The sequence below is a fragment of the Aulonocara stuartgranti genome (genome assembly GCF_965226115.1).
Source record: "Aulonocara stuartgranti genome assembly, chromosome: 23".
NCBI lineage: Eukaryota > Metazoa > Chordata > Actinopteri > Cichliformes > Cichlidae > Aulonocara > Aulonocara stuartgranti.
Window position 1 is genome coordinate 9,727,910 of NC_138958.1, and position 24,015 is coordinate 9,751,924.

The following is a 24,015-nucleotide window of genomic DNA, read 5'->3' on the forward strand; positions in this document are numbered from 1 at the left end:
CTGTGCATGTTTACTGATTAATAATGGCCCCATTTCTGTGTCAAAAGGTCATTTTTAATACAAGTGTTACTTTAATGTCAGGACGTTAGCAGTATTTTTAAGGTGCTAATATTAGCCTCCATGAGTAAAAGTGACATTAAAGTAAGTTGCATTGTTTGTTTGCTAAATTTGCTGTTTATTTTGCTCTTTCTAGTTCCTTTATTGTATAAAATTTTAGTTTTGGATGTTGGCCTAAAGTGTCTGAACTGTTTATCTCATGATGAAACCAAATTCAGACTATTTATAGAAGGCTATTCTAATTTAGCAGGAAATATGAGTGATATTCAAAGTGCTTCCCTATGTTCCCTCAGAGCACAACAGATTAATTGTTGGCTTCATTATGCTGTATCATATTACACCGCATCTGTATTGTGATACAGGACAAGAATTTGTACAAGGTCCTGTAATAAAATAAGCTTTATTCAATTATGGATTGGAACGTAGGGTCTTCTTTCAGCTTGTCCTGGGCTCTGTCGCCCCCAGCAGGCGCACGGCGGTAGTGCTACAATCACTCACAATAGGCAGTAGGAGTGGACGAGCCTGAGGGTGAGCAGGCGGGCTGTCTTCACAGGGAACTCTCCTGTAGGAGGTGATACTAAACCCTCCTTCTTTTCCGACCTGAAACAGGAGCCGGAGTCCGGAGCAGGATGTATTGATCTGTTTGTTTGTAGTGCGTCTCCGGCGGATCCTCCATGCGTCAGCCCCGGGAATGGATCAGGAATCCGGTGCGGCGTCTGCGGGGAGTTTCATCTCCCTGAATGAGCATGAGCAGAGGTATTACTCAGGTCTCCACGGTCTGTGCCAGGCTGACACTTCAGGAAAACTGTCGTCCAGTAAAGTGGCAGAGCTGTTCAAGGCGTCTCAGCTACCTCCCGAATCTCTGCATAAAGTGAGTGTGGTGCTTGTGTCTGCGGCTGCTTGGTCAGCTCATGTTATCAAGTGTGAGGGGCTGAGGGCTGCGGCTGCTGCTCCCTAAACCCCCAGATGCAGGAGACACAGAGCCTGCGGTCTACTGTGTATAATAATGAGCCACATTTTCATTGTGATGCCTTTCTGATCTCTTTGTGTGTGTGTGTGTGTGTGTGTGTGTGTGTGTGTGTGTGTGTGAGAGCGGTTTCACAAACCCTCTTTCTCCCCCTCCTCTTCCACACAGGAAGCCAGTCTATTTACATATATGAGGGTATAGCTGAGCATGTGTCTGTAGGTCTCATCACTACATTAGTAGCTGTGTCGGTCCTCAGATGTCACCTTGGAGATGTTGTAGTTTAGGTTAAGGTTAGGCCTTTTGCACTCATTTCTAATAAGCTTGTTTACTGTAACCAATGATTTTTTTTGATGTGATCAGCACCAACAATAGCCTTTGTCAGTAGTTATGTTTACAAATTGTTGTGCTGTCCCCTTTAAGAATAACAACTGTGGTTCTGAAATTTTAAACCATTCACTTCCAGAGGTTGACCAATACTAAATTTTGAGTGGCCGGCACCAAGTATTTGTGGAAAAAAAACCTCAATATTGATCCATCAGCAAATAAGATTTTTATAGATAAATGCATAATATTCATATTCGAGTATTCTGTCTGCTCAGAAGTGATGCACTCTGAATGTAGAAGGAAAACCACTTTTTCATCCATCATCAGACTGAAATAGTGAAATCATAGTGAGTTTCTTATCACTGTGATTTAATACAGCAAACATCACAAAGTCATTTGGATACAGGGACTTTTGTAAAACTGGAGCAACCTTTTGTCAGACAAATGGTTGAAACATCTTAAAATGAGAAATAATTTAACTCAATCAATAATAAATAGATTGTCAGTTTGGTTATTTCAGCTCAGCAGTTCATCTGATATAGAAATCATAACCTATAAACTTGATGTTTCTGTGATGGATTATAAAACATATAGATTCTTCAGACTTGCTGAGGTTTAATATGGCACATAAATGGCTGTTAAAGCAGTTTTACAAAGACAGCAATATATCTGAAACTTACAATACTTCAAAAGTCAAACATTTAAAGCATATACCATATCATTTGTGGTTATGGATCTTAAAACTTGTAAAACCCACCACTTTATTAACCGATGCTTTCAAAATCCTTTCTGAAAGAATGAGGGTCTAATTAAAAGCAGACAAAACTAACACGTAAATTTAATTAAAACTTTTACTGAGCTCCTTGTTTTTCTTTGCGTGTTATTGATTAAGCTTTATGGGCTGATACCCGACAAACTTGACAGACAACTTAATAGCAGTGGTGGTGTTAACTGTGTCTCGCTGGCTGCAGCATGAAAGAACCCAGTGAGAGTCATTTTGCCGACCCATCACAGGAATAAAAACACATTTTTCCAGCTCAGATGAGCACAGCGGGTCGCTGTCTCCGTTCACGCCACCCTCTGTCCCAAGGGGTCTGCTCCCTTCGATGGGAGGCTATTGTGTCTCTGCGTGGGTGTCAGGAAGTTTGGCACTGAGCCGCACTTCCTTCCTGTCAGGCCTGGATCGCCGCCACCGCTTTGGGGTGATTGACACGCAGCCTTCTGAGCTGTGTTTTGGCCCTGCGGCAGGATGCCTGCACGATCGCTCCTGAAGTCACTGCTGACTTCTGGGTCATCATGTCACACAGTATCAGAGACTGGCTTATGTCCTCTCTTGCCTCCGTGAGTTAAATGTCATGTTGTGGCTCTTGAGGTTGTGCTACAATCATGCTATAATATTTGCTAAAACAAAGGACATTTTCCACCATGTGCTGTATGTAGAGGTATGTTCTGCTGATTTACGATTTAGTAAATTTAGACAGGAAGTTTCTTTTTTTTTTTTTTCCTAACTGATCTGTTTACAGCAGATAAATAAAAAAGCACGAGGCTTCCGCCTGCTGCAGTGAGGTCAGCTGTTGTGCTCATTAAATGGATGTATAAAGACTTGGGGTCACACTGCTATTGCCTGAGATTAACTTTACCGCCATCTAAGCGGATGTCCCTCATAACATTTTATCATGGGAAAGTAACAGCCACTGCAGCCACTGTAAATCCCAACCTATACAATTCGCAGTACATTTGTAGTTCATTTTCCTGCCATGTGTTTGTGCGTAAATGCCACGTTCAGGTTCCTGCACAGAAACGATGTGTTGACAGATGTGCTGTCAAACCTGTCCAGATGAATGAGGGTGTGGTCAGAGTTCCTGTGCTCACATCCTGGTTTGATGGTGCTGGTGCTGCTAGCTGATTGTTTAAAAATATTAATGGAAAAAGGCATATGACTAATATATCAGTACGTAAGTTGTCTAGTATGAAAAAACTGTTTGTGGTACTTTACAAATGGCATCATCACATTGTTTGTCCGGGGGTTCCTCCAACAATCTGCAGTGCATATAGTAGATAATGTATCACAGCAAAGAAGTAGTTGATGTGCAAACGCTCAGTGTTATCACCGTAATTTGCTGACTAATTCGTTAAACAGTGCAAACACTGACCACCTTTTCTTTCCACCATAACGTACTGTTTAATCAAACCTAAAGTAAGTGTAAGTAGGTTTAAGTGCGCTTACTTCCTGCAAGATTAATGGCTGATTCTAAATTAAGAGCGTGTGGTTAATTGGTTGTCAGGGTTTTTCCCCTCCAATGGACTGATGACCTATCCTCTTGGTCCTGCCGTATGATGGTTGGACTATAAGAATATAAATAAAGAGTTATTTGTCTGTGGCCATATCTAATCAACCAAACACATGCTAGAAATTCAATGGATTCAGGCATCTAGACATGACCTGCTGAATCTCTCAGAATGGGGAAGAAAGGTGATTTTCGTGACTTTGAACGTGGCATAGCTGTTGATGCCCGCCAGGCTGGTCTGAAATTTGCCCAAAACTGCTGAGGACTTTCCCACAAAGCCATCTCTAGAGTTTACAGAGAATGCTGTGGAAAAGGGAATGGTAAATTGAGGCTACAATTCAAAAGGCTCACCGAAATTGGACAACAAAAGATTGGAAAATCACTGGCGGGTTTGATTTCCGCTGTGAAACTTGGATTGTAGGGTCATAATTTTCTGTAAACAACATGAAAGCATGGATCCACCCTGCTCTGTATCAACGGTTAACGCTTGTGTTGGCATAACAGTATGGGGTATACTTTGTTGGCATACTTTAGACCCCTTAATACCAACTGAGTTTTGTTTATAATACCATAATGTTGTTGCTGATCATGCCCAGCCCTTTATGAATCTATACCATGAAAAATTAATACAATTTTGAATTTCAAATGGGGCCTAATCCTATACTGGCAATATATTTAAAAATATATTTATTACTTTAGACACTTAAATAAAGATTTTTATACAGTTAAACAGTACACATGCACTGCAAAAACAACATATACATATATATACTAATTATTAGAATACTTTCACACACCAAAACTGGGGCAAATCGACCACAGTCGAGAGGTCCAGTTTGTGACTTAGTTGAACAGGAGCTGCCAGCTACAGCTGGACATGTCGACATCCACCTGTCAGTTAAAGTGTCTATTTTCCTAATAATGTCCTAACTCAGGCGAGCTATAAATAATCCCTATGCAGTGGGTAGGAAATTGTAGAACCATTCTCACTTTTTGGCGTTGTATTTTTCAGCTTTGGGGGCTGCTGTTTGTTTCCAACCCAGAACTCAAGTTACTCCTAAGAGTCAAATGCTGATTTCTGTGCTTTGTGTCTGTGAAACAGCAGATGCTTAACACCACAACAAACAATAAGCTAAATCTGGCGTAACTGCTGACAGTTGAAACATCAATGCCACCCAGACTGCTTTTTGTATCCACAATAGATGTGAACCCATGGATTAATCTTGGATTTTGCACATCAGTCAAATACTTTTACATTAAAATGTAAAAGTAAAGAGAAAAAAAGAAGTTCCTGACTGCTAACAAATGCTTTTTATCAGCAATGACAGTGGATCTGGTCAGATTATTCTCCCTAGTACTACAGGGTAATATGTTGAATAACGTGGCTCTTCTCTAAAATTACATCCTCAGCTAGCCATAAGATTCAGTAGTATCCACAAAGTTGCACCAGTGTTGACGTAGTGAGCGCTGAAATGCTTCTGGCATCATTCCACCTTCCTTAAATAACTTTCCCCTAAGGCCGTAGATCTGACCTGTCAGTCTGGTTCCTGAAGGCCTTCGCTGTTCTTCCTGCAATAACCTCACCATCTATCATTTTTCCGCTGAAATCAGGCGCACACATCAGTGCTGCAGACCTGACCTCCAGCTGTATGCTCAGCCTCTTCTCACAAGACTGTAGCTGTTTTGAATGTCCTGCCCCTGTGAAAGCTGTTTAATGAATACACTGCAGGTCAAGCAGAAATAATGTCTCATAAGGCAACGTGAGCCCTTTGGCCTCATTAGACAATAGATAGGACCAGGGCCCCATGTTCTTCGTATTTCAGAAGTGCATACCACTAAATGTTTAAAAATGGGCTCATGTAGGCTTTTTTTTTTTGGTGACGTATAAAAAAGTAGACCTTGCTTTGAATTTTGTCAGTTTATGAAAACATGTTTGTGTTACTGGTTTTAATTCCATTGTTGCCACAATAAAATATCTATCTGGATTTCATGAATCCAGCCTTAGTGGAGATGTGGAGAATGGCCAGAAGAAGAGGGCATTACATTTTGGTGAGGATCCAGAGCACTTAGGCTACTATAAAATTTGCAAGATGGCATTGGCCTTGGCGGAAAATGTGCTCTAGTGATAAAACCAAGGGTGCCTTATTGAGTTGCTGGGACAGTTTGACAGGGAAAGAACACCAACACAATTTAAAGTTTACTTTTCAATTTAGAAGAAATGTCTCACCCACAAATAAGCCAAACAATAAAGGGATGTATGGCCAAAAAGTAGCATAAACAAAACGGTTAGCTTACCCAGTAATAACAAAACGGGTTGCTTTAAAACTGCTTTAAGAGATTTTTTCTGAATTAAATGGACATGTCATGTTTATTGCGTTCATTTTTAAGCTATTTAAAATGATAGTGATAAATGGTGTTACCATACTAATTGTTTTCTTCACTGCCACAGATTTAAGTTAAGCAAATGGGGGGGTCTCGAACTCCAGGCCTCGAGAGCCGGTGTCCTGCAGGTTTTAGATATCACCCTGTTTCAACACACCTGAATCAAATGATTTGTTCATTACCGGGCTTCTGGAGAACTTCAAGACGTGTTGAGGAGGTCATTTAGCCATTTAAATCAGCTGTGTTGGATCAAGGACACATCTAAAACCTGCAGGACACTGGCCCTCGAGGCCTGGAGTTTGACACCTGTGAGCTAATTATTTGCTTAGCTAAAAAAAAAATTGACTGTAATACCACAATTATCGCTTAATTAATCAATAATTGGCTAAAAGATATAAAATCAACAAGGACTTTAAAAAAAAAAAAAAAAAGAAGCTAAAAGTCAGAGTCTGCTACTTCTAGTCTAGTGCTAAGAGAAGCTAAACCCTGTGCTAATATGCTTAGCATAGCTATAGAGCTGTCCCTTTATTAATAAATGTGTGGTGAAAAACTAAAGGACTACAAAAGGTTGTTGTTGTTTTTTTTTAAGAAAGCAAAGCCAGGCTAGCATTTGTCAAATTTAGGCTAGCCTTTTTGCTAAATTAAGCTAAAATTAGGTTTGGTTCGTATTTTAGCTAGGTAGATAGATAGGGTACTGTTTGGTTTCCTTAAGTGTAGACATAATATCTTAAAACCAGAGCATAGAAGGTGTTATTACTTGATTCAGTATTACAGTATTACAGTATTTTATAATCCTAATCCGCTGTGCTTCCCAGGAAGCATTGTACCTTGAAACAAAAGAGAAAAAGACAAACAGATTACATCGTGCTAATCTCTTGCATACTTTTCTTCTAGTTTTATTCTATTTACCCATAATTTTCTACTATACATGATCTTGATCAGGGTGTAAAATAACCACATTCTTAAGCTAGCCCTGGCTAGATTATATTTCTGTCACTGCAGGCAGCATGAAAGCTGAGATGTATGACATTGTTGGACATAGATAACTGTGTCACAAATTCAGGGCATTGGTCGTAGCATGTTTCAGCTGGTTTCAGTTGTTCACAATGCAAAAGTCTTTTTTTGACTTCTTTTTCAGGTGACCGAGGTGTGTGGAGCAAAGCGTCTGGGTTACTTTGGTACATCTCAGTTCTACGTGGCTCTGAAGCTGCTCGCAGCTGCCCAGGCTGGTCTACCCATTCGCCTGGAGAGCGTAACCGCCAGTAAGTCTGCTGCTCAGAGAGGAGGCGTCTTATGAGAGGAAAAGGGGATCAGGAGATTATCTTAACATGGCAGGATTTGGCCTAATCTGGATGAAAGGGGAGTCACATGGAAAGGGCTAAGTGGGTTTGCCCTTATTACAAGGAGCACACAATCATTTACACCCTGCCCAAATAGGAAACCCTAATGTGTGTGTGGTTTTTTTTTTCTTCATAAAATCACATAGCTTCATGGATTATTAGAAGGAATATGTTTATCGGTTCATATTCATTTTTGTATGTAGTAGTAGCTCTCCTCAGCAGAATAAAGCCTGTAAAGAAGTTCATCCTGATTAATTCCCTCGTACTAATTCTAGTTGTATCAAAGGTCATTGTGCTAGGCCTAAATCATGAGACAAATTTAAAAAAACACTTATACTGTATATCCACTTAAGCATTTGAGTTGGTGTCAAAATAAATAATATATCATTTATATCAATGATTTTTGTGCTGTCTCTCCAGATCTACCTCTACCTAGATTTGTTGGTCTGAAGAATGAACCAGAGATGCGATACTCGACTGTCCCTTCCTGCATAGACGCTCAGGGCGCACAGTGTGGCTCTGCACCCGGTTCTCTTATCTGGACTCCAACAGACAGGAACACCTTCAGACATCTGGAGGCCGGCACAGACAAGAAGGTAAGCCTGTGTGCGCTGCCATCTGCTACTTTTGGCCTGTATGCATGCATCAAAGTTATTATAGCTTAGTGCAGCTATGCAGTATGACCAAGAAGTATGCAAATACATTCCAGTCAGCTCTAATCATCGGAGCAGTTGATGAGAGATTAGAGAAGAATGACAAGCCTCTTTCAGTCATTCCAGTTTGTCCTTAATCAGAATTACTAGAACTGGATGACCGGAGACCTCCCTGACCACAAATTGCAATAACTTAGTTATGCCAGCAGGATCAAACTTTTGCATCAGTGTCATGGATTTGTTGTGTTTTTTGCATTTCAGCAACGGGTGTTTGCAGAACAATCATAACTGAGAAGAAGTGAATGGAGCGAAATTGCAAAACTATGTATTACCCTAGTTTTTAAAGACAAAAGCCAACATTGTATTTATATTTTTCAAATATAGGATGGATAAGATGAACAAATTGAAATAAAATTACTAGCGCATGTTATTTGGTTGGTTAAGGCTTCATAATATAATGTTCCTGCTTAATGGCAGATGATAGCTAAACTTTAAGTGCATATGGTTGGTGGTTAGTTTAACTATTCATTTCATGAGTAAAATAAAAATATGGGGTTCCATAAAATACCTTGTGATACTGTCATGTCCCCAATACTCCCAGAAAGGTGCTTTATTACAATCACAACCTATAAAAATGAATCTCGTTAAAGCCTAATAGGCCTAATAAAACCAGGCCTATTAAATAATTAAACATTAAACATTAAAGCCATAACCGCATTAATGTCGCAAATCTCCGGGGCTGCACGGCGTCAACGCGTTAGCACCGTCCAGCCCCGTGCACAGGGCGATCTGCGCTAACTTGCTAACAGAGATTTGCGGCGTTAATGCAGTTATGGCTTTAACGTAATTTTAAAGAGATTAACGCTGACAGCACTAATAAAAATACAAAAAAACCCTTCAATTTCAACTTCAACTATTGTCTTGATCATAATTTACAAGTGATGAAAATGTTTAGCTCACAAAATGTGCATATAGCCCCATTTATTCTAGACCTGCGGTTCCCAAACCCCGGTCCACCGGTCCGTGAGTCGTTTGGTACCGGGCCGCGAGAGATGAGGCTCGGGTGTGAAATTTATGGCTTTCAGGGTTCTTGTCGTTACCTCAGTTTCCCTGGGTCTTTTCCCATGTTGTAGTTGTGTGTCTTATTTTGAAAGAAATATGTACGTGTTACCATAGCGACCAGAGAGCTTTAAGGAGCAGAAAGGAGGATGTTACGCTGCTAATAAAGTTACTCAATTACACAGTGAATTTGCATTTATTATTATATTTACAAAATACCAAAGTTTTTGTCTTGGTTGTATCATTTTATTTTGTTGTATTTATCCGCAACACGGATAAACACGCCTTTAAGGCCGGTCCGTGAAAATATTGTCTGACGTTAAACCGGTCCGTGGTGCAAAAAAGGTTGGGGACCGCTGTTCTAGACGACCTTGCAAGGGCCCCCTATGAACCCAGCAGTGTAGAAGGTGGAAATTCTATAAAGAACTTTATTATCATTGGTGCTCTGGTGGACTACAAAGATGGAATACAAACATGTCATACTCTGAAAAACTAGCCCACTGGAGGGTGAACTAAGTGTTGTGACGGTAGGCAATAACAACTTAGCTGCTAGCTTATGTAGTTATGTGTAAGAAAGCTCCTTTAGTTAGCCAAGGGATTTGCGAACATAATATTTTTACTTATATCTTTTCATTCTGCTACAGCACAAGTTGCATATTTTAAAAAATGGTTTGAAGAACTATAACAGCCTAAAACTGACATCTGGATTAAGACTTATCAGTGATTCATGGTGTCCCTGTTCTTCTTACTGATGCCACACATCTTATGGTCTGTGTAAGGTGTTTTTGATTTAGTCCTCTGCATTAAATCTATGCTGTAGGTACGTCATAACTGCAAATCTGCTATAACTTATCGTTGACAACGTGTTGACGCAGCCCAAAATGGCTGTAATGGTACCATTCTTCCCTCCTACCCAGGAGAAACGCCACCATCAACCAATTTTTTTTGGGGCACCAAAACTGCAGAGCACACTGTGGACAAATATAAATACTAGCAACAGCATCGGCCACTTAGGTAGGCAGAATCTTAGGCTGTATATCAATCAATCAATCAATCAATCTTTATTTATAAAGCACTTTTCATACAGAAAAAATGTAGCACAAAGTGCTTTACATAGTTAAAAGCAGCCCACCCCACCCTCCAACTCACTCCCCACACTCTCAATACACATATATACCCCCACCCACACACACATACACACACGCGCACACTTAAAGAGTAAAAATTGGGCTGGGCTCGCATGAGGCAAGTGAGGAAACATTATAACAGAGAGCCGTCTGCACCGGGAGCCGGTCACAGACCGCAGCCTCCGGGCTGGGCACACAGCCGGAGGGAGGCAAAGGAGCCCCCCAACCAGGCTGAGAGGACCCCAGAGACCCAGCAGCCACGGTCAATAACAGCCCCGGTGCAGAGAGCGCCCTCCGAGGAAACACTGGAGATATGACGCAATACGATGTATACAGGGTAAAATGATAAAATAAATAAGAACAGGATACAATATAAATATAAATATAAATAGAGTAAGAAGATTAAAAAATGAATAAGAATAAAATCAAGAAATATTAGGTAAAGCCTAAATTAATAATAGAATAACAGGATAGAATAAATAAGCATAAAATAAATAAACGCTAAGTAAAAGCTAAATTAAAAAGGTGGGTCTTGAGCCTGTTCTTAAAAACATGTACGTTCTCTGCGGCCCTGAGCTCCTCCGGCAGGCTGTTCCACAGACGAGGACCATACCACTGAAAAGCTGCCTCTCCGTGAGTATGTGTCCTGACTTTAGGGACAATCAAAAGGCCAGTACCAGAGGACCTCAGGGTCCGCGAGGGTTCGTATGGTAAAAGCAGATCTGAGAGATAAGAAGGCCCAAGACCATTAAGACATTTAAAAACCAATAAAAGAACTTTAAAATCGATCCTGAAACACACGGGGAGCCAGTGCAGCGATTCTAAAACCGGTGTAATGTGGGCCCGCCCTCTGGTCTTCGTCAGCACACGAGCTGCCGAGTTTTGCAAAAGTTGTAAAGTTGAAATATTCTTCTTAGGAAGACCAGAGAGCAGGGCATTACAGTAATCAATGCGACTGGTAATAAAAGCATGCATCTCCGTGTTGGCCCGAGAGAGAATAGGGCGGACTCTGGCTATATTTTTTAGATGATAAAATCCAATTTTGGTTACATGTTTAACATGTGGGATAAAACCAAGCTCAGAGTCAAAAATAACACCCAGGTTTTTCACTTGTAGCGAAGGACATAGTGAAAATGCCTCTAATTTAGACAAGAGTTTCTCTCTCTGAGCCTCGGGACCGACAATTAAAACTTCAGTTTTGTCCTGGTTAAGCTGTAAAAAGTTTTCTGCCATCCAAGATCTTATATCCAAGATACAGTTAAAAAGGGCATCCATTGGTCTGGTGTCATCAGGAGACACGGAGATGTACAGCTGCGTGTCATCAGCGTAACTGTGGAAGTTCACTCCATGCCTCCTGATGACACTGCCGAGAGGCAACATATACAAATTAAAAAGTACAGGGCCTAGAACCGACCCTTGAGGCACACCACATGTCATTTTATGGATCTTAGAGGAGCATGTATCCATACTCACCATAAAAGATCTGTCAGAGAGATAGGAAGTGAACCAGTTGTGTACAGCACCAGAGAGGCCCACCATGTGTTTTAGTCTGTTTAAAAGAATAGCGTGGTCTACTGTATCAAAGGCTGCGCTTAGATCCAGTAGCACCAGGACTGAGAGCTTTTGGGCGTCCCAGTTACATCTAAGATCATTTAAAACCTTTAGGAGAGCCGTCTCTGTGCTGTGGTTCACCCTAAATCCAGACTGGAATATCTCCAGGATCTGTCTATCATTGAGAAAATCAGTAATCTGAGTAAAAACAAGTTTTTCTAAGACTTTACTTAAAAATGGTAAGTTGGATACAGGTCTGTAGTTATTAAAATCATTACAATCCAAATTGCTCTTCTTCAGAAGGGGCCTCACACACGCCGTTTTAAAGGCAGCAGGGAAGACACCCAACTGAAGAGAGCAATTCATCATGTATAAAAGCTCAGCCTCAAAAAATCCATAAAGTGTTTTAAAGAGTGAAGAAGGAATTGGATCTAAAGGACATGTGGTGGGTCTCACTGTGGAGAAAACTTTCTGAAAGTTCTCAGCATTAACCAGGACAAAGCTGTCCAGTGTCTCCTCAGGTACAATCGAGCCCTCAGATATGTTTACAATCATATCGCGATTAGATAAAATATCAGATCTGATGGCGCTGATCTTTCCCCTGAAGTGGTCTGCAAACTGCTCACAGAGTGAGTCTGTGGGGGTTCTTTTGGAGCTTTTAAAATCAGGGTTAAATAAATGATCTATGGTGGAAAAGAGGACCTTGGGATTATTTTTGTTAATACTGATTATTTTGGCGAAGTATGAATTTCTTGACTTCCTTAATGTATTATTGTACATTTTAAGTTGCTCGGAAAATATTTGATGGTTGATATTATTTTTATTTTTCCTCCATCTCCTTTCTGCTGCCCTGCAATTTCTTTTGAGTTTTTTGACTTCTTCGTTTCTCCAGGGTGATGCATGTTTTACGTTAATCTTTTTGGTGGTGAGTGGAGCAACGGAGTCAAGGCTTTTCTTCAGTTTGCTGTTAAAATAACTAAAAATCAAATCGCAGGGTGCAGGTAAAATCACAGGGTGGCATTTGACTAAAACCCTGGTAAAATTTGCAGCCACTTCAGAGGTTAGATAGCGCCTCCTCACAGTTCGCACCGAGGTCTTCCGCTGAATAAAACCGGTGATGTTAAAAAACACACAGTAGTGGTCAGAGACAGCCAAGTCAACAACAGAGGACACGCTGGTGGACAGCCCATGGGTGATGACCAGGTCCAGAGTGTGTCCTCTGTTGTGAGTCGGCTGCGTGACGTGCTGGATAAAATCCAAACAGTGAAGAATGTTTAAGAATTCTTTTGCTGCAGGGTCAGAAGGATTATCTATGTGCAGGTTAAAATCACCGGTTAAAATTATCATATTATATTTTGAATGTATGTTTGTTAAAAATTCTGAGAATTCCTTGATAAAAGCAGCGCTGTCTTTAGGTGGTCTATAAATTGTGACAGATAAAACTGGAGGGCTGCTGAAAACAATAGCGTGGAATTCAAAAGTGGTAAAATGATCAAATAAAATTTGTTTGGTGGTGAGTGTGTTGTTGGCTAAAGATGCAGTCCCACCACCTCTCTTACCACTTCTAATAGAAAAAGAGAAATTAAAATTTGGTGGGGAGGCCTCAGTGAAAACAACTGGTGCATCCGAACCCAGCCATGTTTCAGTTAAAAATAAACAGTCAAGTTTATTATCTAAAATTAAATCATTAATAATAAAAGACTTGTTCGACAGAGAGCGTACATTTAAAAGTGCCATACTGATTGAGACTGGTGGATTATTGACAATAGAGTTGAATGGATGTTGATATTTTTGAAGAGGCCGGAGGTTATTAATGTTTTTGGAGTTACTGGATTTATGATAATTCTGTTGCTCTCTGTTTGTGATTATGACGGGTATTGTGTTGACTGTGGGAGAGAAAGGTCCTAGTCCAGAGTTTTGTGTATTACTGTTAAAAGTGGAACAAATATAGGAGCTGGGACCAGGGGAACATCAGTCAGTGGCAGACAGTGGCGATGTGCGGGAGTGCTGTACGCCAAATGCCAAATTGGCGGACAGCAAACGGCGTCCCCAGGCGTTGAGGTGGAGCCCGTCTGCCCCAAAAAGATGCCTGTCACCTAGAGAAATGTTCACGTGCTACATGCTGGTTTGTTTGTGTGAAATAACAAATACTTCCTCCACGGTTTGAGAGAGATAAAATTAATATTGATCACAACTAAGTTCAGGTTACTTGTTTGTCCTGTCTGCAACAGTATCTGTTTCTCATGTGGGCTCTTTGGAAAATCGATTACCCACCCCTCATTTATACTGTCCCTGTATTTAAAGGAACCTTGGTCGCCACCACGATCCCCGTGTAGCTCACCACCTCGCTCGCCATTGACATATCGCAGTTACCCATACGCCAAGCAGAGAAATGGAGTTGACCCGCAAATCGGTGAGATCATTTTCACTCCTATTAAAGCTGGAAATCAGAATTTTAAAAACCCTTTTTTCCCTTTTAAGTTAAGTTCTACCACCATCTGTGCAGTTGTAGAGTTCTCCAGAGTCTTCACGTGCCATAAACTGTCTGATTTAGCATGTTTGGAGCTTGCTTGTACATTTGTAATTAACAAATAATTCGGACTGAGAAATGAAAACGATGAGGTTTTCCTGAGTTTCTGACACCTGTTCATTCCTCGAAACTTTCGGTTTCTTTCTTCTCACGGTTCCTTTTGATCTGTAAATCTTTCATTCTCTCAGATCACATTTTTCAGGAGTGTAATCAGCAGGAAATCATTGCATGTCAGTCTCAAGTTTCTCCTCCGTCAAAGCTGTGTTTTTCTCTTCTATCCTTCAGCCTACGAAAGCAAACATTCCTCGCGGCCGATCGTTCAGCTGGAGCAGCACTCCTCACCAAGCAAATACGGGACCAAACCCACTGTGGAGCATCCAGCTATGGCTCAGGTACTGATGTTTTTCTCTTTAAAGATTTACAAATATGTTTTATTAAGTCTGTATTATGCCACTTTGATTTTCTGTATGTGCTCAGGCTTCCTCAGTAGAAAGGCTCGAGCAGCAGGCTGTTTCAGATTATACTGAGGATGACCCCTGGAGGATCACAGAGGAACAGCTGGAGTATTACACTAATCAATTCAAGAGCCTGCAGCCTGACCTGGGGGCTCTCATCCTGGGTATGGACAGCCCACCTGCACCTCAAATGCATTCATCTAAAGATTAAAAAAAAAACAACAACAAAAAAAACATCTTGCTATAAAAGTATTTCACTGTTTTTTGCACTTTGTTATTTCAAGGAGCTGTAGCAAAAAATTTCTTCACAAAATCCAAGCTCCCAATTCCAGAGCTGTCCCACATTTGGTAAGTGCTGCTGACTTATGATGGTGTTGTCTGTGTCCTTGTTCTGCTCTGGGGTCAGTTTGGTGTTTTTCAGCCAAGAGCCTCAGCATGCCCTCTGAGGCAGACAGAGGCCTTTGTTTTTAAAGTGCAGACCAGTGCTACACTTCTCCTCCTCAAAGGGAAAAGGTTTCGCCTCAGGAACATTCTTTAACTCTTTATTTAATGAAATAAAGGGGGAAGATGAGATTACATTAGTTTGAACTGGAAAACTGGTTTAATTTCCTCTTATTTGAAATTACAACTTTTTTAAAAAATTATTGTTTTTCTTTTTTTTGGCACAGTTAGATTTATAAAAAAATGAAGCTCCAGCTTATGGACATCAAACTATAACCCACTGGTGAAGACAGTAGTCTTCTTAATGGCTCGGTAAATTGAGTAATGCTGAGTTTAGGCAGTCTCAAAATTAGTCTTATATCCTTGGAACTATGATTATTTACTTTCATGTAATTCTACTCACTGCTAGATGGGAAGAATGAAGCTGTAAGCAGATAAACATTAACATAAAATGCCATATAACAGCAGTTGGTGGTTAAATTGGCATTTTATTATTATATTATTATTGGCACTAAAATATTTACTCATGGTATCGTAGTTTATGTCAATTTAATAATAATAAATGAATACAAGTATATACAGTCTACAGTATTTCTAGTCAACACGCTAGGTTACCTTATCTTGGCTGCTGGGATGAAACAGAGATCAGCAAACATAAATGTCAAATTAGCTTATTTACGTAACTAGTCTGTGACTGAGTAAGAAAACCTTGAACATAAAGACATGAGGCTATTACTCCCTGTTTTTAAAAGTTGGACATTTGGGGATTCCTTTTTTTGCTGTGTTACTGTTATGCTTTCGTTAGTTAACTCAGTAACAATTTACCTTTAATTTTAAATATGTTTATATTGTCTATCCTGTAAAATAGTCAGATGTCTATTCATATTAATGTACAGAATTCATCTGCTTGCTGCTACTACTGCACATTCACCCAATGTGTGTGTGTGTATTAGAGATGGACCGATCCGATATTACGTATCGGTATCGGTCCGATACTGACCTAAATTACTGGATCGGATATCGGAGAAAAATAAAAAATGTAATCCGATCCATTAAATATCACGAAAGCACCTCACAAAACTTGCAACACGCCGTAACTCATCTCAGAACGTTAGCACGTCGGAGCAGTATGCATCACGTGATAGAGCGGCTGTGGCATGCGGGACCTGTCGGTGGTCTGGATAGCATTTGGAGCTTTGCTAGCAACCCGGCATTTCATCTCCGACAAAGTTATCCCCGAGAGAAGTAAAGCAAGTGTGTAAGTCCATCTCTGAATGTTTGTAAAGCATTCCTGCGTTAAGCTTAACAAGCGACTGCCTCTCCTGCTGCTACTTCAATCATGAAACTGCTTAATGATCAGCTGATCGGCTTTTCTGTCGCGAGTCCGTCTCTCTGGTTTGTTTTTGGCCCACTTTGCACCAGAAAGAGGAAACCAGCGGCTGAACAACAGCAGCACGTTTAAGCTTGATCAGCTGTTGTTAGAATTTATTTAATATTACTTTCTACTCGAGGATCTTTTTCTACGTAGCTGACGCTGGTAACTGTGCAGGGGCGGATCTAGCAAAGTTTAGCCAGGGGGGCCGATAGGGCATTAACAGGGAAAAGGGGGCACAAAGACATACTTTTCTTTCTTATTCTCATTTAAAATGTCGAGCTTTTAATAAATAATTATCTGACACCCAAAGTTTTAATTTGATGCAAAATGAATAGAAGTCAATTACTGTATATAGTGACTATTAAGTCACTATATATATACCCTAGTAAGCTATAGTACTTTTTCCTTTGGGAAGGTACCATCTGTGCAGTCTGCAATTTTGTTGAAGAAAGATGTTGAATCTATTTAATATTTCTTGAAAAATAATTGATTTCTGTGCATTTTTTTTTTCACACTGCATCAAATTAAGGTTGATTACGTCGATTAAGCATCATGAGGTGGAGCGTGAGGGGTGGTTCCCTATTTTTTAATTTTTTTATTTTTGTTGTTGCTGGGAGTTGGAACCCTATTAGTTAGGCTGCTTAATATTTACGCTAAGTACTCTTTAAAATACCAGAATAGGGAGGATTGAGTAGGTTTAAGTTTATTAGATTGATCAGTATTGCTGAACTATGAAATTTTTTTTTTTTGCATACAGGTATAACAGAATAGCTTTAGTGTAGTTGTTGTTTTAAACTTGAGTATGAACTTATACAAAATGCAGCAAGATATTAAAAAAAAAACAGTTTTGTTGATTAAAACACACTATATCGGATTCATATCGGTATCGGCAGATATCCAAATGTATGATATCGGAATCGGTATCGTGCCATAGTGTGTATATATATATATATAATGTTCTTCCTCTACCCCCCCCCATTTTTGCACATGTCGAGGAGCGTGTCAGGCTACATTTCACTGTGTGTTATACTTGTATAACTATGCATGTGACAAATAAAGAACCTTGAATTGAATTGAATATTAACATTAAGAAAGAAAAATATGACGGTAGCAGCAAGTTAGCTTAGCTTTAGCTTATAATGCTAGAAGCAGGCTATCAGAATAACTCAATAGCTTTGCTAACTGCCTGCCAGCAGAGGTTGGCGTCAGCGTCAAACTCTTTCTGTAATGTTGACAGAAGAGTATTTGCTTATATCTTCACAGTTTATGTTATTATACAGTATGTCATGGCTTAGCTTTCACTTGTAATAAATTTTGAATAAGACAAAATCTATACAGAATGCCTGCTAACCGCTAATGCAGTATCATGTTTAAAAGGCCAAGTAAACATTGTGGCAACACTTCATTTTACTGGTGTATAATTTCAGATTAATGTCCCTGTAATTATAATAGTTTCCTGGAAAGAACTTGGTAATATGTCACAAATTTATGAAACTGGAGACTGTAATTTATATACTTCTGCTCAACTGATTCTAACATATTACTGGTTTAAGTAGTCTTTGTGGTCCGTGCGCTGCATGCCTGCTACTAAATTAATCTTTATCTGATTTTAAATAAAGATTCAGTTTCAAAGAAAGCTATATTTTCCAAGAATTTTGAACAGATTACCAGGTGCTTTCCACGAAACTTTAAATACAAAGTGTTAACAGAATAGTTTCATGCAGCTTTATGTGTTATTATTGTTTCACAGCTCCATTCTCAGGTTTTGCATATATTCTTTGTGTGTCATTTCTTTTAAAGGGAGCTGAGTGATGTGGATAGAGATGGGGCTCTCACGTTTTCTGAGTTTTGCACAGCGTTCCACTTGATTGTGGCCCGAAAGAATGGTTACCCTCTCCCAGAGACGCTGCCTCCCAGCCTGCGGCCGGGGTTCATGCAGCACGAAGAGGACATACCGGACACTCATGAAGTACGACGGACACAAGTAGCAAAAATTAATTATTTGGGCTATGAATTTATTCAGACTTGGGCTCTTTATACCATGCTTTCTCAACAGAGTACAGGGCCTTTAATTGTCTTTGAGGATCCTGGACGGAGGCCGAATCAGATGGTAAAACAAATCGTCAGTGGTTTGTTTAAAATGTTTATTTGTAGTTTCATCCTGTTGCCTGTAGGGGGCACTAGCAAGCTGAACACGAGACAGAACAACCAGGTTCAAGTACATTGCATACCAGGCAACAGGTTGAGCTTAGAGCATCTTTTACTTCCTGAAATGCACACTTTAAACTATTTCAGTCTTTGCACGTCCTGATTTTCTTCGCGCCATGTTTTTTTAGGATCCGAGCATTATGCAGAGACTCCAGCCAAGCTTAACCTCAACGAAACAAGACTTGAAAGAAGAATCTAGTAAACAAGGTAATTATAAAGCAATTAGTTTGCTTTATAATTAGAGAATGCTAACATATGTTATTTCTTAGTCCAAAAAAAGATCTCAGTTTATGCGATACTGAAATAAAGCAAATCTATTCAGTGAACCATAATTTCTTAAGTAGTGAGTAAATGCTGCTCTGATATGCTCTTGATGGATGGGTGTTTCAGAGTGGGCCCTTGGGGGCCGAGTGTGTATGAAGACATTATTAGTCTAAGCAGAGTTAAGGCAAAAGGTCTTTATTGCTTATCAGAGTTTTTAAATACGGGGGGGAAAAAAACACTTTTTTTGTTGCATCGTCATTTCTGATCTTTCTTTTTTACTGTGTCTACAGATGTGAAGATGCTCGCGACATCTCAAGACAAAGTAACTCTTCAGCTCAGTGCTTTTCCTGAGCGGCCAGGTGAAACTAACCCTTCCCTTAGCATGGGGGAGATTTCTCTGTTCCTGTGTAAAAGTACATCATGTGCTACAAGTTTCAGATGAGCTCGGGTTGGTGGGGTGCCACAAATACCTCAGTACTTTCTCTGAGTTGGGGATCTTTCCTCTTTTGTCTGTTTCGGTGAAAATGCTTGTTTGTTATGATTTGGTTGCGTTTTCTAAGCGCACGACTCTCTCCTGGCTAGATGTAAGATATATTTTTGGTGAAAGATAAAAATAAAAAGTAACCCTAGTGGTTATTATCTGCCTACAGATGATTGATTGAAAATGAGCACACTTATTAGTATTCATCTTTCTTACAGAACCGCCTCAAGATCTGGATCCACAGATGAAGACAAAAACTAGACCAAGGTGACAATGAACCCACTCCAACTAAAATGATTCAACTTGAGCTGCTCATTAACCATTATTACATTTTCTCATCCGTGTGACCTCCAGGTCCTACTCCAGCACTTCAATCGAAGACGCTATGAAGAAGGCCGAGGAGCCACCCACCCCTCCCCCTCGACCCCAGAAGACCCACTCCAGGGCCTCATCGCTGGACCTCAATAAGCTCTTCCAGCAGGGCGCTCCAGGTATGACCTGCTCCTCCCATCATATTATCTCTGCAATACGGAAGGTGAGAAGCACAAACAGCTGGGAGCAGCAGTGCGTTTTGCAACTGAGTTAATATGCGTCGTTTATGCCAGTTCTCCTTTTACGGGGAACAAAAGCAGAAATGGAGATGCGTGGTTTTCAGTATTCAGTCTGAAAGGTGAGAGACTCACAAGAGAGCCATTCAGTTTGTGGTTATAAATGTGCATGGTATATTTGAGTTTAAGGAGGGAAATCTGTATCCCGAGAGCAAAGCAGGGGTATGACATCATTGCAATGTAAGCTTTTCACTTGGGATTCCAGGAGTAAAAAGTGGATGGTTGCTGCCTCCTCCAGCCCTCCCTCCTAGACCGACAGCTTCGCAGGTAATTCCTGTTTGATTAAGATTTTGACGGTAGTACTGCATGCTGAGCAAAGCAATACAACAACATCATTTTTTCTCAGATTAAAAGTGACAGAAATCTTCTTTCCTGTCAGGTTTCTCATTTTATCGGCGCTTCGGAGAAAACTGTCCAGAGCAAAGTGCAGCAGCCAAACTTTGCTGACTTCAGTCACTTCAGAGAAGAGGTGAGCATTAAACCTGAACGTCTGCCTTTGTTTCAGTGGGAATTTGCAAATGTAGCAAACAGCAACACAAATTGCAGTTACAAAAAGAAACGTCAGCATTTTCCACTTCACAACTTTCCATCGCAGATATATAAAAGTGTCATCAAAGACGTGCTTGGGAAAAGTATGAGTTTCTATTACGAGACACAAATAAATGAAAAGGTTGACAGAAGTGTACATGAAAGTCCATGCAAATTAGATGGCTTTTTAAAGCCTAAATTGTGTATTTGTTAAAAATCCTTCCTGAGAAGGCGGTACTACTCAAAGAGTTTCCAGTGGTGCTACTCAGTTTCTTAAAGCGAGTTACATTCAGACTGAATTGAACGCAATACACGAGTCGTTCCTTTCAGTATGTTTTTAATGATAGTTGGCTTTAAGGACCTGTGAAAATGCTGAAAGGTTTGTAATAAATTAAACTGATGGTTCTGCTCATCATTTATTTTATTTTGAAATACTCCTGCATCCTCTCAGGAAGAGCACTTCCTTTTTCTCTTTGTGTCATTTTTGTACTTCTCCATAGTCTGACAACTTAGACATTTCCTCTTCCTTCAGTAGGAAGCCTAATCTAAAAATCATGGGTAAGCACCATATTAGGAAGTATCCTCACTTCAGAATCCTCCGTGTCCTTCAGCACATATGCTGCTTGTAAAACTGAGCTGATTTTGTGGTTGCTTTCTAATGAATCGCTTTATAAACTTCACTGCTGCCGTATGATAAGTAACACAAACGCTAATTACTGTGGTGCATTTGGTACTTTTATCAATGTGTGTGTTTGTTTAAATGAGCCGCACACCCCACAGCCATAATCAACGCTGTGTGCACATGGAAAAGTACTGTATTTTACTGCACTACATTTCCTGGAACTGCAGGTGGAAAAAAAATCCCCATTCCTTTCTCAAAGGTTATTGTATTTGCGCAGCTATGTTCAGTATTTGTTTTTCTTGTGGGAGTGAAGCGATTTTGGCAGCTTTTTCTGGCTTTATGGCATCCAAACCTCTGGCTTTCATTACAAAAATCATATGTAGTTTTAAGGTCAAAAGGCAAAGCAGCTCCTGCTTCAGTACTGCCCCTCGCATCAGGTGTTGTGTGTTCTAAATCATACTCTTCATTAGACAAGATGTGCTTGAAGTGTCAGTTTTTGTGGCGTGCTAAAAATGTGCATAGATTAGATTTGTTATTGGCCCAGCATCTGCCTACGTTTTGGTGTGGATGTGGGGTTTTTTCTAGTTTTTGAATGCTGTAAATCAGCGGTCCCCAACCCCCGGGCCGGTCCGTGAGTTGTTTGGTACAGGGCCGTGAGAGTTGAGGCTCGAATGTAAAATTTATGGTTTTTATTGTTATTTTTTAAGTTGTTTTTATTGTTAACTCGGTTTTCCTGGGTCTTATGAATAAATCTTCTTTTTTTTGTACCGGTACTGGTTTTACTTTAAGGTGTTGCGGATAAATACATCAAAGGCCGGTCGGTGAAAATCGTCAGACATAGACTAGTCCGTGGCGCAAAAACAGTTGGAGACCACTGCTGTAAATCACTCAGTTCTAACTTCTGTCTTTGTCATCACTTATCTTTAAGGTGCCCTTTCATTACTCTCACTCTGACCTTGGATCCATTACTCTTTCTTCTCCTCCCCATCACGATAGAGCACGGCCATCTCTCTGTCTCCCCACATGGTGTTTTACTTAATTAAAACCAGCTGCACTAGATCATCCCAAAGGTAGCTATAAGATGTACATTTCTCACTTAGTAAGGCAAATAGAAATCCACACCAGCCCAAGCTCCTCAGAGAGGCATTGTAAATCAGTGAAGTATAAGCGTCCTTAAAAATAACTTCCTTTTACATAAAACATGTCAATCTTGAGTTAAGTGTGAATATTTTGACACCTGCTTTTGTGGGGAACTCATGGGAGCAGTTTAAGTACATGGCTATGTCTGAAATCACTCATTACTTACTGTATTACAGGCTATATTCTGTAGTGAGTATTACTATACCTGATGCACTGAAGTCAAAGTAGCCCTACATGTGGTGAAAAACAGGTGGTCACTATTGAAGCATCATGCACTGCATTTAAGAGAAAACTAGAGGGAGGAATGAAGCTTGTTGAAGTACTGATATTGTTATTTAGTTATTTTCTGAAAGCCTGGGAGAAATGACCCTAATGGTAAACTTGATCTGTGAGGTCAGTAAAAGCTTTGATGTCACGTTTTACGTCTCAATTGTTAGATTTAAGTTGTATTTAACGCAACGTGAAATTTGTGGTCAGAGCAAATGAGAGACCGAATCGGGGTTTATTTTTAGGGTGGGCCTGCTTTGTGACTGAGCCACAAAGTTTGCGAGTGAGAGATTTGTAGTTAACAAACCAGTGGGTGGCATCACTGTAACCATGTCCATCTTTTAGGTACAGTCTATGTTATTGCCACAGTAGAACATATTAACGTATCTGTTAGCTCAGTTATTATCCGTGCTTACCATCAGTGCAACTTTGTGCTGAACATTGGGGGGTGGGGTGGTATATTGGTTGGGTCTGATTATTAAGGGGGTCATAACCCCCTGGAAATTACGCCCCTGGTGCTTACCAAGGTCCACTGGTCTCTTCCAGGAGTGGAGAGAGTCCAGTTGATCCATTGCATGCATTGATACATTCAGACAGAAAGTTGGACAAGGTTAAAGTTGTCTGTTTTTGATTCATTTGTTGTGTCCAGTTTGTGTTTTGTTTCCTCTTGTTTGAATAAGCTTCCTTTGTCTCATTGCTCTTAAATATTCCAGTTGAATGAGGAAAGTTTTAAAAATGCACGCTCTAGAAACTGACAGTGATGGCACTTCTTTAATACCAGCCTTTGCAGCTGATTTGACCACACACTCTGCTTATGGTTCTGCTGTGGTTTTTTTGCCGCTGTAGCAACTACTACAGCGTCTGTATGTTTCCATGCTGTGGCTGTGTTTCGCGTCCAATGGAGCAGTGAATCTCAGGGCCATTTATTTGAAAGTCAGTTGGTGTTTCTGAGCAAAATGCATTTTTAGGTTTCTTGGGTACAATTTACAACAGGAGCCTGCTTTAAGCATCACGAAAGCCCACTGCCGCCACAGTGAAGACTGCAGCCCGGACAAATTAGCGGATCAAATTCACTAAATCCAACATTAACAGATGGGAAAGGCTGTAAGAAATGCCTTCAACTTTCACAAAACTAGGGCCTGTCCTCACACTTTCGCCCTAAAAACCATGTGGTGACACATTAAACATCTTAAAACAAAGGAATAAGGCAGCAAGGTGATGCAATAAAAGCAAAGTAATCCATCATGGCTGCCCCTGAGCAGGCCGTGTCTGGAGAGCCCTACATCGCAGTCCCTGCAGGGAAGGTGCTGATTTATACACGGTCAGGGCCAGCACATTTCTTTCTGCC

The 24,015-nt window shown here is 40.3% G+C and overlaps 1 protein-coding gene across 3 annotated transcripts in view; it reads left to right on the forward strand.

The window, feature by feature from the left end:
- Positions 1–540: 540 nt before the first annotated feature.
- Positions 541–24,015, forward strand: part of reps2 (RALBP1 associated Eps domain containing 2) — a 31,092-nt gene continuing 7,617 nt past the window's right edge. The window contains exons 1-15 of one of the 3 annotated variants that reach the window (XM_082523188.1): positions 541–928; positions 7,157–7,280; positions 7,779–7,954; positions 14,053–14,161; positions 14,564–14,670; positions 14,756–14,897; positions 15,018–15,081; positions 18,350–18,518; positions 18,606–18,659; positions 18,886–18,964; positions 19,312–19,380; positions 19,721–19,769; positions 19,857–19,993; positions 20,316–20,377; positions 20,490–20,579. In XM_082523188.1, coding sequence (XP_082379314.1) covers positions 749–928; positions 7,157–7,280; positions 7,779–7,954; positions 14,053–14,161; positions 14,564–14,670; positions 14,756–14,897; positions 15,018–15,081; positions 18,350–18,518; positions 18,606–18,659; positions 18,886–18,964; positions 19,312–19,380; positions 19,721–19,769; positions 19,857–19,993; positions 20,316–20,377; positions 20,490–20,579 — 1,611 coding nt within the window. In that variant the 5' untranslated portion in view covers positions 541–748. Of the gene's footprint in view, positions 929–6,360; positions 6,586–7,156; positions 7,281–7,778; positions 7,955–14,052; positions 14,162–14,563; positions 14,671–14,755; positions 14,898–15,017; positions 15,082–18,349; positions 18,519–18,605; positions 18,660–18,885; positions 18,965–19,311; positions 19,381–19,720; positions 19,770–19,856; positions 19,994–20,315; positions 20,378–20,489; positions 20,580–24,015 lie in introns of those variants that run through there. The other 2 variants (XM_082523190.1, XM_082523189.1) reach the window with 2 other exon arrangements.